The sequence below is a fragment of the Haliaeetus albicilla genome, chromosome 27 (assembly GCF_947461875.1).
Source record: "Haliaeetus albicilla chromosome 27, bHalAlb1.1, whole genome shotgun sequence".
In the NCBI taxonomy this organism is placed as follows: domain Eukaryota; kingdom Metazoa; phylum Chordata; class Aves; order Accipitriformes; family Accipitridae; genus Haliaeetus; species Haliaeetus albicilla.
The window spans coordinates 703449-715931 of NC_091509.1; the positions used below are offsets into that span (position 1 = coordinate 703449).

The 12483-nt window shown below is 42.8% G+C and overlaps 1 protein-coding gene across 15 annotated transcripts in view; it reads right to left on the bottom strand.

The window, feature by feature from the left end:
- Positions 1-12483, bottom strand: part of ANKHD1 (ankyrin repeat and KH domain containing 1) — a 119195-nt gene that overhangs the window by 8361 nt on the left and 98351 nt on the right. For 6 of the 15 annotated variants that reach the window (XM_069772428.1, XM_069772429.1, XM_069772422.1 and 3 more), the window contains 5 exons: positions 10560-10706; positions 8954-9064; positions 7242-7391; positions 5321-6936; positions 192-386 (listed from right to left, as the gene is read on the bottom strand). In XM_069772428.1, the coding sequence (XP_069628529.1) occupies positions 192-386; positions 5321-6936; positions 7242-7391; positions 8954-9064; positions 10560-10706 (2219 nt within the window). The remainder of the gene's footprint in view (positions 1-191; positions 387-5320; positions 6937-7241; positions 7392-8953; positions 9065-10559; positions 10707-12483) is intronic. The other 9 variants (XM_069772420.1, XM_069772419.1, XM_069772432.1 and 6 more) reach the window with 4 other exon arrangements.

Genomic DNA, 12483 nt, shown 5'->3' on the forward strand with positions numbered 1-12483 from the left:
AATGCTACCAGAACTAATGGCATTTTACATGGGAAAAAAACCACAAAATAGTACAGCTTGGGATTTGCACAGCATCCTCACAGCTGCTAAAAGCAATTGGAAAGCATTTTGTGCATCACTGGTTAATTTCCCCTCAAGTTACAAATCTACTAAAGACAACAGCTATGAATTTATAGTTAACTAAGACAGACCCATGAAGTTCCTACATGAATTTGTTGCGCTTGTCCAAGGATGTGGTGAAAAATGCTGTCTGTTAAAGCTGGGAGTCCCAACAGGCGCTGGCCCTTGAAGGTAAACCCGTGCTCCTTGTATGTTTGCTGAAAAGCCTGTCAAAGGACCTGAAGAAGAAGTTGTAGAGCTGTTGGATGGATCTAGAGAGGGTAAGCCTGAAATAAACATAAATTTGATTAAATATCTCTCTTTGGGAACCTGCTTCAAAGCACCAGAGAGAGCTAGTGCTCCAAATATAATTAAAGCATCTCATCACCTTCAGGGGTATCTGCACATGGTAAGTTCATTTTACAGGTGCACGATTCTCCCTTAGAAACCAACAGAAGGCATTTCTGTACACTCTCTGTTTTGGCCTGAAGTTTTAACAAAAACAGCCATCCCTTCGGTCACTGAAAGGAAACGATCTTAGCAGGGAAGGCAAAGGAGGAAAGCTGGGAGTGGCAAGGATCTTTGCTTACAAAAAAGCCACGCAAGTCAAACAGGGATACAGGGCTCTGTGAAAGTCCCAGGGGAATCCGGCACCAGGGAAGCAGTTCGCTGCAGTATTGTTTTTGCTATCCTATAGGTACATTCACATATAGATTGGTCAGAGCATGCCGTGTCCAGAGAAACAGGGCTGACAATGCACAGCACAATAGGTGAGGGGGCTGCTTTCTACAGGGATGCGTGAGAGGAAGGGAGAGACGGAGAGAAAGTTCAAAGTCCCACAAAAATGATTAGCAAGGGAGAATTACAGTTTTTTAATAAGCCAAAGCTTTTAAGTACTTTTCCAAAATGTTATAAAAGCTCTTATCACACATTATTACCTGAAAGTAGAAATGGGCATGGCCATATATTCACCTGAGTTTTGGGTTTAGTTTCAAGGGCCTATTAAACAAGACTACTTTCAAAACCATTTAAACATTTTGAAATGACCACAACCAGGACCAGCCTATATTGCTGCGGAGCAAGGTTGAAGGTTGTACCTACTTACACCACAGCAGTCTGCAAACAGCAGTGGTGACAGGCAAGACCTTAGGTCATAGACTAGATGTGCACCTTTTGTTGCCTAGATACGTTCCTGAAAGCCAGGTCCTTTTCCCCCAATATTATCAACCAAGTCAACCTGATTTACTGCTTCCAGAAGTGCCACATCCAACCTGCTCACATTGACAGAAATGATTCACTGGATTTGAAGGAGGTATTTTTCTCATTAGCCCTACCCCAAAGGTTAAAAAAGAGAAGTCTCCATTACAGACAAGGACAAATAAATCACCACCACCAACAGAACATGGGGTGCTCAGATGAGGAAACCTTGAGTGTCGGAGGACAAACTTTCAGGCTTTGTCACAGCACAAAGTGCAAGACTCTGTGGCTGTGAGGAGGATGCTAACGTCTGTGCAGGCTGCCTGTAAATGCAGTTTGATTGATCTGGGTTTGTCTAGAGCTGCAGACTGGCCTCCAGCACAAAGCCTAGCTGTAAGCAGATTGCAGCACCTCCAGCTGAGGGCCCTCCCTGAGTATCCTCCATGGAGCTACTGATGGGACACTCTTGCTAACCCTCCATCCACAAAAGTCAACTCAGAGGTAGTCAAAAGGCCCCTATGGTGACTGATTCCACCACATATCAAAAACAAGTTTCCAGCTGCTGACACACCACCGAAGTTCCCAAGTCTCTGCTCTATACAGATGGGGTAACAGAGCTGCTGCTGCCCATGGGGACTGCTGGTTTCCTAAACAGAGAACAAGGCAGAGATTATGACAAAAATAGCTCTTCTACAGAAGAGAGATGCCCAGCTGCGTCTTTTGAAGGCTTCGTAGGATGGGTACACAGCTTTCAAAGTGCAATGACTGTACAGCCAAGACTATTTCAGCACTGCTGTGTATTTTCTACAGGCTGAAGGAAGTGTGACAGCCAGAGATGCACAAAGTCAACAGAACAGTCAGTTTTCAGGTTCTAAAGAACACTTTTTATCATTAACTTGCCTTTCATAAAAGTGGATGAAAAAACACCTTTGTTCAATATTAAAAATGGCTTTTATGAACAATGACTTACAGAATCCTGATTTCAGTAATGAGCTTCCTATTTATGTACTTACCAACAAAACCAGGTTTTGTAATACTAAAGCCTTTTGCAATACCATACTCGGCAGTTACTTGGGCCATGAGTTCAAACTCTTCATCATGCTCTGAAAGCATGATGGTCACTCCATGTAAAACAGGGAGCCCAGCCATTTCGTGCAATTTCATACTCTTGTGCTGCTTCCTAAGCTGGCACATTTCACATTTATGATAACCTTTTAATGCCACGTGAGCAAGGCCTAAAACCCCTTCTTAAAATGCAGAGGAAAGAAGTAACAAATAGACTTCTTTTGGTCTTCTCCACAGCCCCTCCAAATGGTTGGGCTAAGTCTGCCCTTAATCTGCAAGCTGCTAGGACAAGAGATCTGAAGACATAAGTGAGACAAAAGGCCATTTCCAGAACAGATCCACAGCTGGTAAGGAGATCTGAATGTGTACCTGTGCCTCAAAGGAACTGGTGAAATCAGAGAAAACCCAAGCTGCAACTGAGCTTGCCCATGAACAGGAAAAGCAGAGTACCCAAACTCCACCCTGAAGTGACAACTTCTTAAGAAAAAGCTGGTTTAGTGCACAATCAAATTATATTAAATCTCCACCAAATTAGCTTAGAGGTGATCACCAAGAGATGTTGATTTCTGGAAAAATTTGCCACAGCTCAACTGTTCAAGACAGGCACAAAAGACAAACCTCTGCTCCGTCAGGTATAGTCACAGCTGACATTAAAGGATCAGTGTCCACCTGCTCTGATGGCCATTACTACTCCCTCTCATCACACAAAGTGTACTGAATTGCCAGGCAAGGCCCAGACTGCCCCTTGTCCATCGCACTGCTGTTGGCCAAAGCGTAAGCCAGCGGTGACTGACTCTTTTCCCCCCTTTTCAACATCTCATGAAACCTGCCACCGAACCCTATGCAAACAGCCAAGGTAGTCCCCAGTTCAACCCACCTCAGAGGCTGAGAGCAGAAAGGTCTGTTGCCCTGGGAAGAGCCAGTGAATAAGATGGGTGGACAGACCACAGGACCACACTTAGGCTCCAAGGGAAGGCATCAGAGAGGTCAGGTCCTCAGCCTACCGTCCCCGCTCCTTTCCTCACTATCACACCTTCAGAAGACCCCTTCTCCCCAGGCTCCCTTAACCTCCCCCTCCTCCTGTGTGACAGACTATTTAGATTCTTAAACAAAGGTGTTCAAAAGCAGTATTAAGTAGAATGATATTAAATGAATCAACTAAGGACCCGGCTAACCAGCCACCTCCTGCCAGGCAGAATTTTAGTGGCACATCTACCTATTTGCAGTTTTTCTTCACTTTCCAAGATCCTAATCAAATTCCAGCTCAGAAAAAAATGTGTTCTGTCCAAATATTTTTCTGCTTCAGTTAAGAACTTCATACTTACCTCCCCAAAGTAAGCCGCATGAGCTCTCCTTGGGTATCTGCCTAACCTTCCTAATTCAGGGAAGAAACAGATTTAGACTACCTTTTAAATAGTTACAGTCATTTAAGGATATATAAAGGACCAAAAAATTTTTCCCAATGACAAACAGATGACCTTAGCATAAGGGAACAGCAAAATGTTTTGCTGCTATGGGAAGTCCCAGTCAGCCATCTTTGCATACACAGGATGCAATCATTAGAAAAATCAGCAGATCCCATTTGGCATAAGCTTCCTTCCCCAGGGGTTATTCCAGCAACAGCCAACTCCGAGTTTAAAGCACTGCAGAGAAAAAGCTGAGCCAAAGTAAAGTGTCTCTAGAGTCTGCTGAGGAGGGTCTGGCAATTCTTTTATTAGCTGCCTATCTGACAAACAAGGTCCAGTTACTTTACCTTCCACAGCCTTAGTTACATCTGGTTCTGCTTACTGCCCTGGGACTGGACGTAGCACAAGAGCTCTAGGTATTCACTCTCTTTGCAGACCTATACAGCCCCATTTAAACTATGAAGAAAACTACAATCATAGCAAACATCCCAGTTTTGTGGTTAAAGCTAGTCAGAGAGAAGTGTTCTGGTTTTCAGAAGTCCTGTACATTTGTAAATCAACCAAGAGGAATGGGAATGCTGAAAATCTTTTTTCCTCACCACCATATCTTCCAAATGCCCCCTCCTCCTTTAGTCTGAAAGTCAAACTATTTGACTTGTCCCAATCCAGCATTCAAGTCCTGAAGCATTAGCCCCAATATCTAACATACACTGCAGGGGTAAAGACAACTTCAAAGCAAGGCTCTCCAGCTACCCAGCTTCAAGGCACCATAAAGCCATTATGGCAAGAATGAAGGGGAGAATGAGGTGACACAAACTAGATCTCTTGCGAGTCCCTTACAGCCAAATGGGTGCAGCTAGTTACTGCAACAGTTTGAACACTAAGATGGTAATAATCCTTTAAGCAGGGCACAGCAAGGGCAGGGACCTCACTGTAAGCGTTCCTAACCCATTTCAAATAAATGCAGGTAAGCTTGAACTGCTATATTTAACAGCAGAAGGATTGTAACTTCCTAATAAAACACCATGCAGTAGCACACCAATTTCCCAAAGCACAACATAAGCTTATTAAAACCTCAGAGCCATATCAAGAGACAAAAAGTACAGTGAGTTTACCCTCACTGAGTCAAGCTGGAGTCTCAGATAAAATATTGAACAACTGCATGCAGTCACTCCTGCAGCTGGAACCTGTCAAGAGTCCTGGCCCTGCTGCTTCAGGTTTGGTATCACCCGACCTCATGTTACATTCCAACCCAAAAGCTAAAATCAATGCTACTCTGAACTCTACAAACAGGTGGAAGCATTCCTGTGTCTTACAGAGGACAAGCAATGTAACATTTGCAATGTTCCCAACACCTGACATCATAGAACTGAAGAAAAGAGGGAAAAAATTATCATCAATGTTTTAAAGAGCCCTTGGAAAAAAAAGGCCATCCTTGTTACATCAGTATTCTCTAACTATCATTTGTAAACTACTTCTCAATCAGTTTGAGATGATCAAAGTGTGATAGTTGGAGAAAGAATTCTGACCAGTGCATGATCTTAATGACTTACCTACAGGACTAGTCGAAACTCGTTGGGAAGGTGGCCTGAAACCAGGAGCCTTGGAGTTGTCAGGATGCACGTTTTCCACGTGTCCTAGCACAGAGTTATTCAGAAAGGTAGACTGAACAGTGAAAGATGGGTCAGCTGCTGCTCGGGTAGAGAGTGGACAGTCTCCCCATCCTTGGTTAGCTGGCACCTGGTTGCTATCAAAAAGACTACTAAAGTGATTGAAGAGTGTTGCTGGCCCAAAGGTCGGAGGCAATGATTTGTTTGTTGGGTTAATGTGCATCTGAGAACCGTTCATAACGTTCATGGCTGACGAAAGCTGCACTGCAGCAGGTGGACCTTGAGAAGGTGTTAAAGGAACTTGATTCGTAACAAAAATAGACTGAGGATCTTGATGGAGGTTTGCATTTGGTACCACTGAATAGAAAGAACCTCTGGACTGCATCCTGTGAGTAACTCGAGGTGCTGGTACAGCTACTTGAGGTAAGTTACTGTTGTCCTGATTATCTGCAACAACTGACCTGGGTGACACTAAGCTTAAAGGAGCAGTTTCTGAGCTGGATGAAAAAGGCATCGACATGGAAGGATTGATCTCTGACATGCTGGTTGGCAGTATTTCATCTTGGACATTATTCAGAGGTGCAGGGCTGCTCGATGGGCAAGTTTCGGTGACTCCTGAGTTGCTGCTAGCTGACATACTGCAACTACTTGCAACCGAAGATGGTGCACATGCGTTTGCAGCAGGCTGGTCTGGTGTTGACACCTTCTCTTTGGGTGCTGAGACAGCTGAGAAAGAGTCCGCTTTAAGTGCAGAATGCTGCGTCTGTGGAGCATTAGATGACAGAAATGCTGCAGGCACTTGCCCGTTGTTTGGGGTGGCAGAGGAAGCTGAAGGCAGAGTGCTACAGGTGCTCGTCACAGTTGAGATGGCTGTTGCTGCAGCACTCGTCTTGGGAACGCAGGCAAACAACTGCTTTCTGACCGAAGAGGGAGTCCGATTACTGGTCACACACAGCGGTTGGGTAGAAGCAGCTACAGAAGAGACAGTAATGGGACAACTAGAAGTAGCTAGTCCGGGAGACTCCGTCTGTAAAATATTTCCATTCTGACTACCTACACGACTTGAACTATTATGCTTTGGAGAGCTGTTTGTGCTGCCCGGGTTAACTGGTCTCACTGGGAATGGTCCCCAAGTGTTCGGTGAAGGTGAAAAAGTTCCTCCAAATTGGGCCATAGGTAAGCGAGGGTGCCGGATCTGTTGCATAGTTTGGGCAGCCAGCAAGGCAAAATGGGGGTGAGAATAAGCTAGAGGAAGAGACACCGGAAAAGATGAGCGCACATTCGCTGGGACATTCTTGTTTAATTTGTTAGTAGGCTGGAAAGTAGATAGTGTTGATGACTGTGATGTGACTAGGGGTGGTGCTCCAAGAGGAAAGGAGTTCTTGTTTGAAGCAGTCGCAGTGCTGACTCCAGATGAAAAGTTTGCATGGATTGATTTGGTACTCGAAGCAGGTGTTCTTATATGAGTTTTAGGAATCAAGTCTTCCAGTTCCTTGGCAGGATCTTGAATAAGGGCATTGATGAGTTGCACTGCGTATCGTGTCGACTCTGTACCACCCCTAGATTAAATACAAAAATATTTGTCTTTTGCAAAAAGAAACCCCACTTTGTACAACATTCCATAACCTCAATTTTATACTGATCTGCAAGTCTATTGCATGTTTACTCCAGTAAGTTATTTCTTGACTTTTGTGTATCTCAAGGATTATCTTTGAAGAAGTAGACCTTCAGCATATCTTGGCAGCAGTAGTATGTTCTATTCTAGTACCAAGAAGCTAAATATGTCCCGTCTTAAAAAGCAAACAAACTTCTTAATAAATGACATTGTGGACTAACTCAAGATTTTAATTTCTAGATACTGTACCTTATAGTGATCATTCTCTCTCCATTCTTATCTTTTTGCTTATCAACATCAATATGGGCACCAGTGACATCTTGAATTGCTGTGATGTTGCACCCACCTCTTCCCATTATTCTAGATACGACAGAAGCTGGGACAGATAATTTCTTTGACCTATATCACAAAGATCACAAATCTGTGAAATGTATTCAAACTTTAAAGGCATACAAAAATCCCTTGCTGCCTGACAGGTGGCTGAAGCAATATTCTTAAGTTTCAGGGCAACAAGTAGTTTTTCTGCTGATATTTTCTTCACCCTTTGAAGCCTCTCTAAAACTTCCCCACTTAAATTACTTATCATCCTCAGTACATAAAGGATTCTCCAGAAGCATTTATTCCACCACTGTTGTAACACAGGTATATGTGCCTTACACTGCTTCAGAAACACTTTTGGATTTTATCTTATCTTGTGTACCTTCAAAGTGAGACAAATCCTTAGCTTATCAATCTAAACTTACATAAATAGCGCTGCTTCAAATATAAAAGCCCATGGCTTAGCTACTTTGATCGTTTATAGCAAGGAGAAGGTGGTTTTTCAATGTTTTCCCAGCGATCAGCTCTGTAATACCACTTGCATTCACAACCCTTTTAGTATCCATCTCTCTGAGACCTCGAGATCTGAAAGTTTATTGGTGACACAACAGTGGATGGCAGATGGTTAAATTGTGCAGTTCTGTGATTTAAGGAGCTGCTGGAAGCCACCGTGAAGGCAGCACAGATTTTCAGAAGCGGACTTACTGTCAGGCCGAAACACTAACCCATGTGTTCAGCAAGACAAGTCAATTCAGGTTTTTTCTAATTCACATGGTATTGGTGGGTCAGTGCAGGCATACAGTACTGGGAAGTCTCTGAACATGAGCTATGCTTGCATCCAGACCCCAGCCAACGTCATTCTGGGCCACCACTGTCCCCAGATTTTAAAGGCTGGCCCTCTCGAGCCCACACACCGCTTTCAAGCTTGCCAGTGATGTGCAATAGTTCAACACTGAACAATTAGAGAGGATTCAAAGGGATTTCAGAAACCACTGTGATCACAGTGCAGGCGCCTCTGAACACTGTACAGATCACCACCACCTCGTGAAAAGGCTGCCAGCTTCACCTAGCTATTCCAGTCTTAGCAACTTTTAAGTAACTTGATCCTCAGGAAATTGTTTCTTACTCAATAGAACTTAAAGGAAACCCACTTTATTTTAAACACATTTAAATACATGGAAATGTTCTAAAACATCACCTCATTGCCAAGGTGTTTTTTCTTTCCCCCTCTCCTGCCAGGAGAGCATGCTACAATCCTCCCCATCCCCAAAAACCAGGTCCTTGGAGCATGCACCCAGCTCTCCTCCCAAGGCTGCTTCATGCTTTGGGCTTTCTTCCCCCCTCCATCCCCCAGGCTCCTCTCTCAAGCTAGACATTCCAGTCACACCCTCCCCAAACCAGAGCTTCCATCATCACTTAACTTTCAAGATATGTGCACATTACTCACAGGGCTCCTAACTGTACCTTGGTCTGCTTCCACCTCAGCCCACTAGGAACCCCGTGCCACCACCCGTGGAGGCATTCCTTCTCCAGGAGAGCTCACCCCAGCACCCAGGCCCCTGCCCACCCATCACCCCCTGCCATATCCCTCCCTACCCACTGAGCTCAATGGTTTTTACCTTGAGAAGTGCCCAAAACAGTACCTTTTTGCTCCCGAACAGCAGCGCCCTCCTCTCTGCAGCTGAAATTGCTCAATTGGTGTTGGCTGCAGAGTGTTGCTAGGGGGAGGGTCTTTCAAAACTCTGCCTACTTGCCTGTCAAGGGCAGAAGGGATGTTTTCATTGGTTACTTCTTTGATAGACATCCCTTCTTAGCCAGGGGATTACTCATGGGGAGAGGGGAGGAGAAGAATTCTTGTTGAGGTCAAGAGAGACTTTAGGAGAAGGCGGGCATGCAGCTCCCAGGCATTTTGCATACTCATCTAAAGTTGCCAAAAAGCTCTTTGGCAGGATACATGCTTTGATCAGTCAGGGCATAGTGAACACCAGTGCAGAACGCTTTATAGACACATTCTTTATGACACAAAGGGTGTCATAAATGCCTCAGGGATGAGGAAAGGTCGGGTTTTGGATGCCATCTCTAGAACCCTACCATCTCCAGCAGAAGAGCAGACAATACACAACCAAGCAATTGACTTGAGCCTATGACACTTAAGAGACCCAGGAGGAGAGATAGAGCAGCTCCAGGGTCAATGGTAGGGTCTGCGTACAGCCCTGGAAAAGTCAGCTGCCTGTTTAATGATTTCATGCCTGCACGACTCACCAAGTGGTGGGCAGTCTGCAACCATATATTTAGCAAGGCCATGTCACAGTGGAGAACTCCATTTGCGAACACAACAAAAGGCAGTCACTCAACCACCTCTCTAAGGGTTCAAACGCTTAAATTTTCAGGTAAAACTGCCTTTTTAACCTTTATTAAGAACAGTCTGTGGCTTCCACTAATCTGAATGCATTAAATCCTCCACACAATTACATTCTTTGCACATAGCCTAAAATTCTCTAAAATGAGCATATTTGGTCACTACCATTGCAGAACACAAAAGGAGGGCATCAAAAGTGCACCCAAAGCATCTGACAGTTGTATGTTCATGTTGTATTCCTTTTTGATAAAGAGAACAAAAAAAGGAAAGCCAGATGATCACTTCTAGTTACAAGTAGTAGACATCATAAAAGTTACAGAAAAGATACTGGGGTGTTAATGGCCATATAATAAAACCCACTACATTTTCAATGGGAAAGTTTGCTTTACAGAAAAATCTTTAAATCTAATTGCACCTCTAGCACTCACTTCAAGATGACAAAATTTTCCATGGAATCAGTGATCAAGGTCTCCACCCAAAGCACAATGAAATTTAGCCTTGAAGAGATCATCCACCTCTCTACTAATATCCATCCTGCCTTTAGTTCATGTGCAAGCAATCGTCTGCTGTAGAGCCTTTTCACTGCCATCTGCTGCCTCCCCCTTTTATCTTATCCCCACATCCTTTACTCCACTGAAGTCACAGGTAAAGAAAACCCTTGTGCCAAATAAAACGTTCATATCATATTGACATTAAGTTAGTGAGGAGTTACTACGAATTAGGACTGCAATTTGTTTTCACAGCACTGCAAGAGTAAGGGGGGTAGATTTTTTTATAAATTAATTATACAATTAAATTAAATAAGCTCTCTGGACAGTCTATATTTGAGAATAATTTACAAGCTAGAAAGCTCACAGACAGTTTTTAAACATAGAATAACAAGTCTTTACCTTCTAACCACTTCTTTCCAGCCTTCTTCTCTTTTCTGGCCTCTTTTTGGACTAGTCAGATTCAGCTTTACATTTGGAGAGGTCAGAGGCAGGGAAACAGGCTTATAAGTAGTTGACAAAGAATTTGAATGACCTTCACCATCAAGTCTGGAAACAGAAATGTACGGGATTACAAATTACAGAATAAAATGACAGCATTACAGTATACATTTCTGCAGCTTAAAACTACTAGCATGAACCATTTCTATTCTTATTTTCTACCTGGAACAACTTTTGGGTGACTTCATAGGTAGTTTTTTTTAACCTTTTAGTCCACAGCCTATACCCTTCCTCCAAAAAGTGTAGAGCTAAACTGAATGAAGTAATACCAGAAGCACTAAGGATATCAGATTAAAATAGTTTATAATAGGCAGTACACAGCCACTTAGGCACATCCTGATTACATGTCTATACTGTGATCTCCTTTTTGAATAGCTTTTTAAGAAAAGGTACTTTGGTAATAATGTCTCTTTCTTAGTAAGTACTTGAAAATGTCCATTTTTCAGCTCTTACTGTTTGAGATTCCCTGGAAAGTGCTTCTACACCCCACCCCCTATTTTATGAATGGGTAACTGAGGCGCAGGTATTTGAGCATATTTGTGTATTTAAGTTCCAGTGACATCAGTTTGTGAGCAGGTGCCCAAGTATCATTACCTGTACTAATACAGCTGTAGCAATAGTCTAGCGATACAAACAACACAAAGTTTGGGTGAGAGAGAAAAAGAGAGAGAGAGAGAACAGGCAATCTGTTGTTAGGCTAACTGATCCAGGTAGAGGTGAAAAAAAGCAGCACTGGGAACTCACAAGTTCATCTGCAGCACTGAAACATTGGCAGCAATCTTCACAAGTCATTGAAAAACTAGCCTTATGTGATTTGACCCAGAAAGTCTATGGCATAGCTAGTAATTTTAGAGGACCTCATGCTTTAGCTGTCGTGCTAAGCATCACTCCTTTTCTTCACTATATGCAAGTTTTTACTCATTCATTTTATTCCCCATTGTTTACAGCATTTTATGTTCATTGTGTCTTCTTGCAGGCAAACTGTTTGTTTATACTACACTTTATACAAACTTCAGAGATCTATCCACATTTAAGTAACCCAAGCACACCAATCATATGAAAAGCAACATTTGGACAATATGCCTTTTAAAATGGCAGCATTTTCTCTCTTTACCTTAGTAAGTACTAGCTCTCTGATAATACACCTGCCCAAGGCATTTCAAAGTTCTATGGAGAATTTTAATTGTCCTCAGATAACTGTAAGATTGAGGCAAAGAGAACAAGAAAATGCGTATGAAAGAAAAGAACAAAGTCCATTGTGGAATATCGACTCCAGAATAGACTTTTTAAAAGCTTTTTTCTGCTTTAACTGAAAATGTCTAGATATGTTTTAAGAAAAGCATCATTATGAAGCCTGAGTTCAAGTTTCAATTACAGTAGCCTTGTCATTGGCATGTCTATGACTAAAAAGAAGAGGATTCAGGAAGAGCAAATTTAGAAATGATTTTCAGACAAAGTCTGCTTAGTGCAAGAGCCAAAGAGCACCTGCAGAAGTTAATAAAATATACTAGCCTCATTTTGATATTTATATACTATCTTGTTTCTTAGGTGTACTTCATCTAACAGAAGCACTGCTTCTAACAAGGAATTAGAAGTAGTTAGTCCTGCTGTAGTGAACTGCACAGGATTCCAAGGCTTTTGTAGGAGACCTTGGACGAAAGGTCCAAGGCAGAAACAATTTATGTTCATAAACCAGAATGTAGACAAAATCCGATTTCTGACATTCCTAATGGTAATCCAAAATCCACTCATTCTGCACCTAACTTTAATCTGGGGAAAAATAAAGAAAAGAAAACAGAAAATCCCAACTCTCTTCCCACTCCCA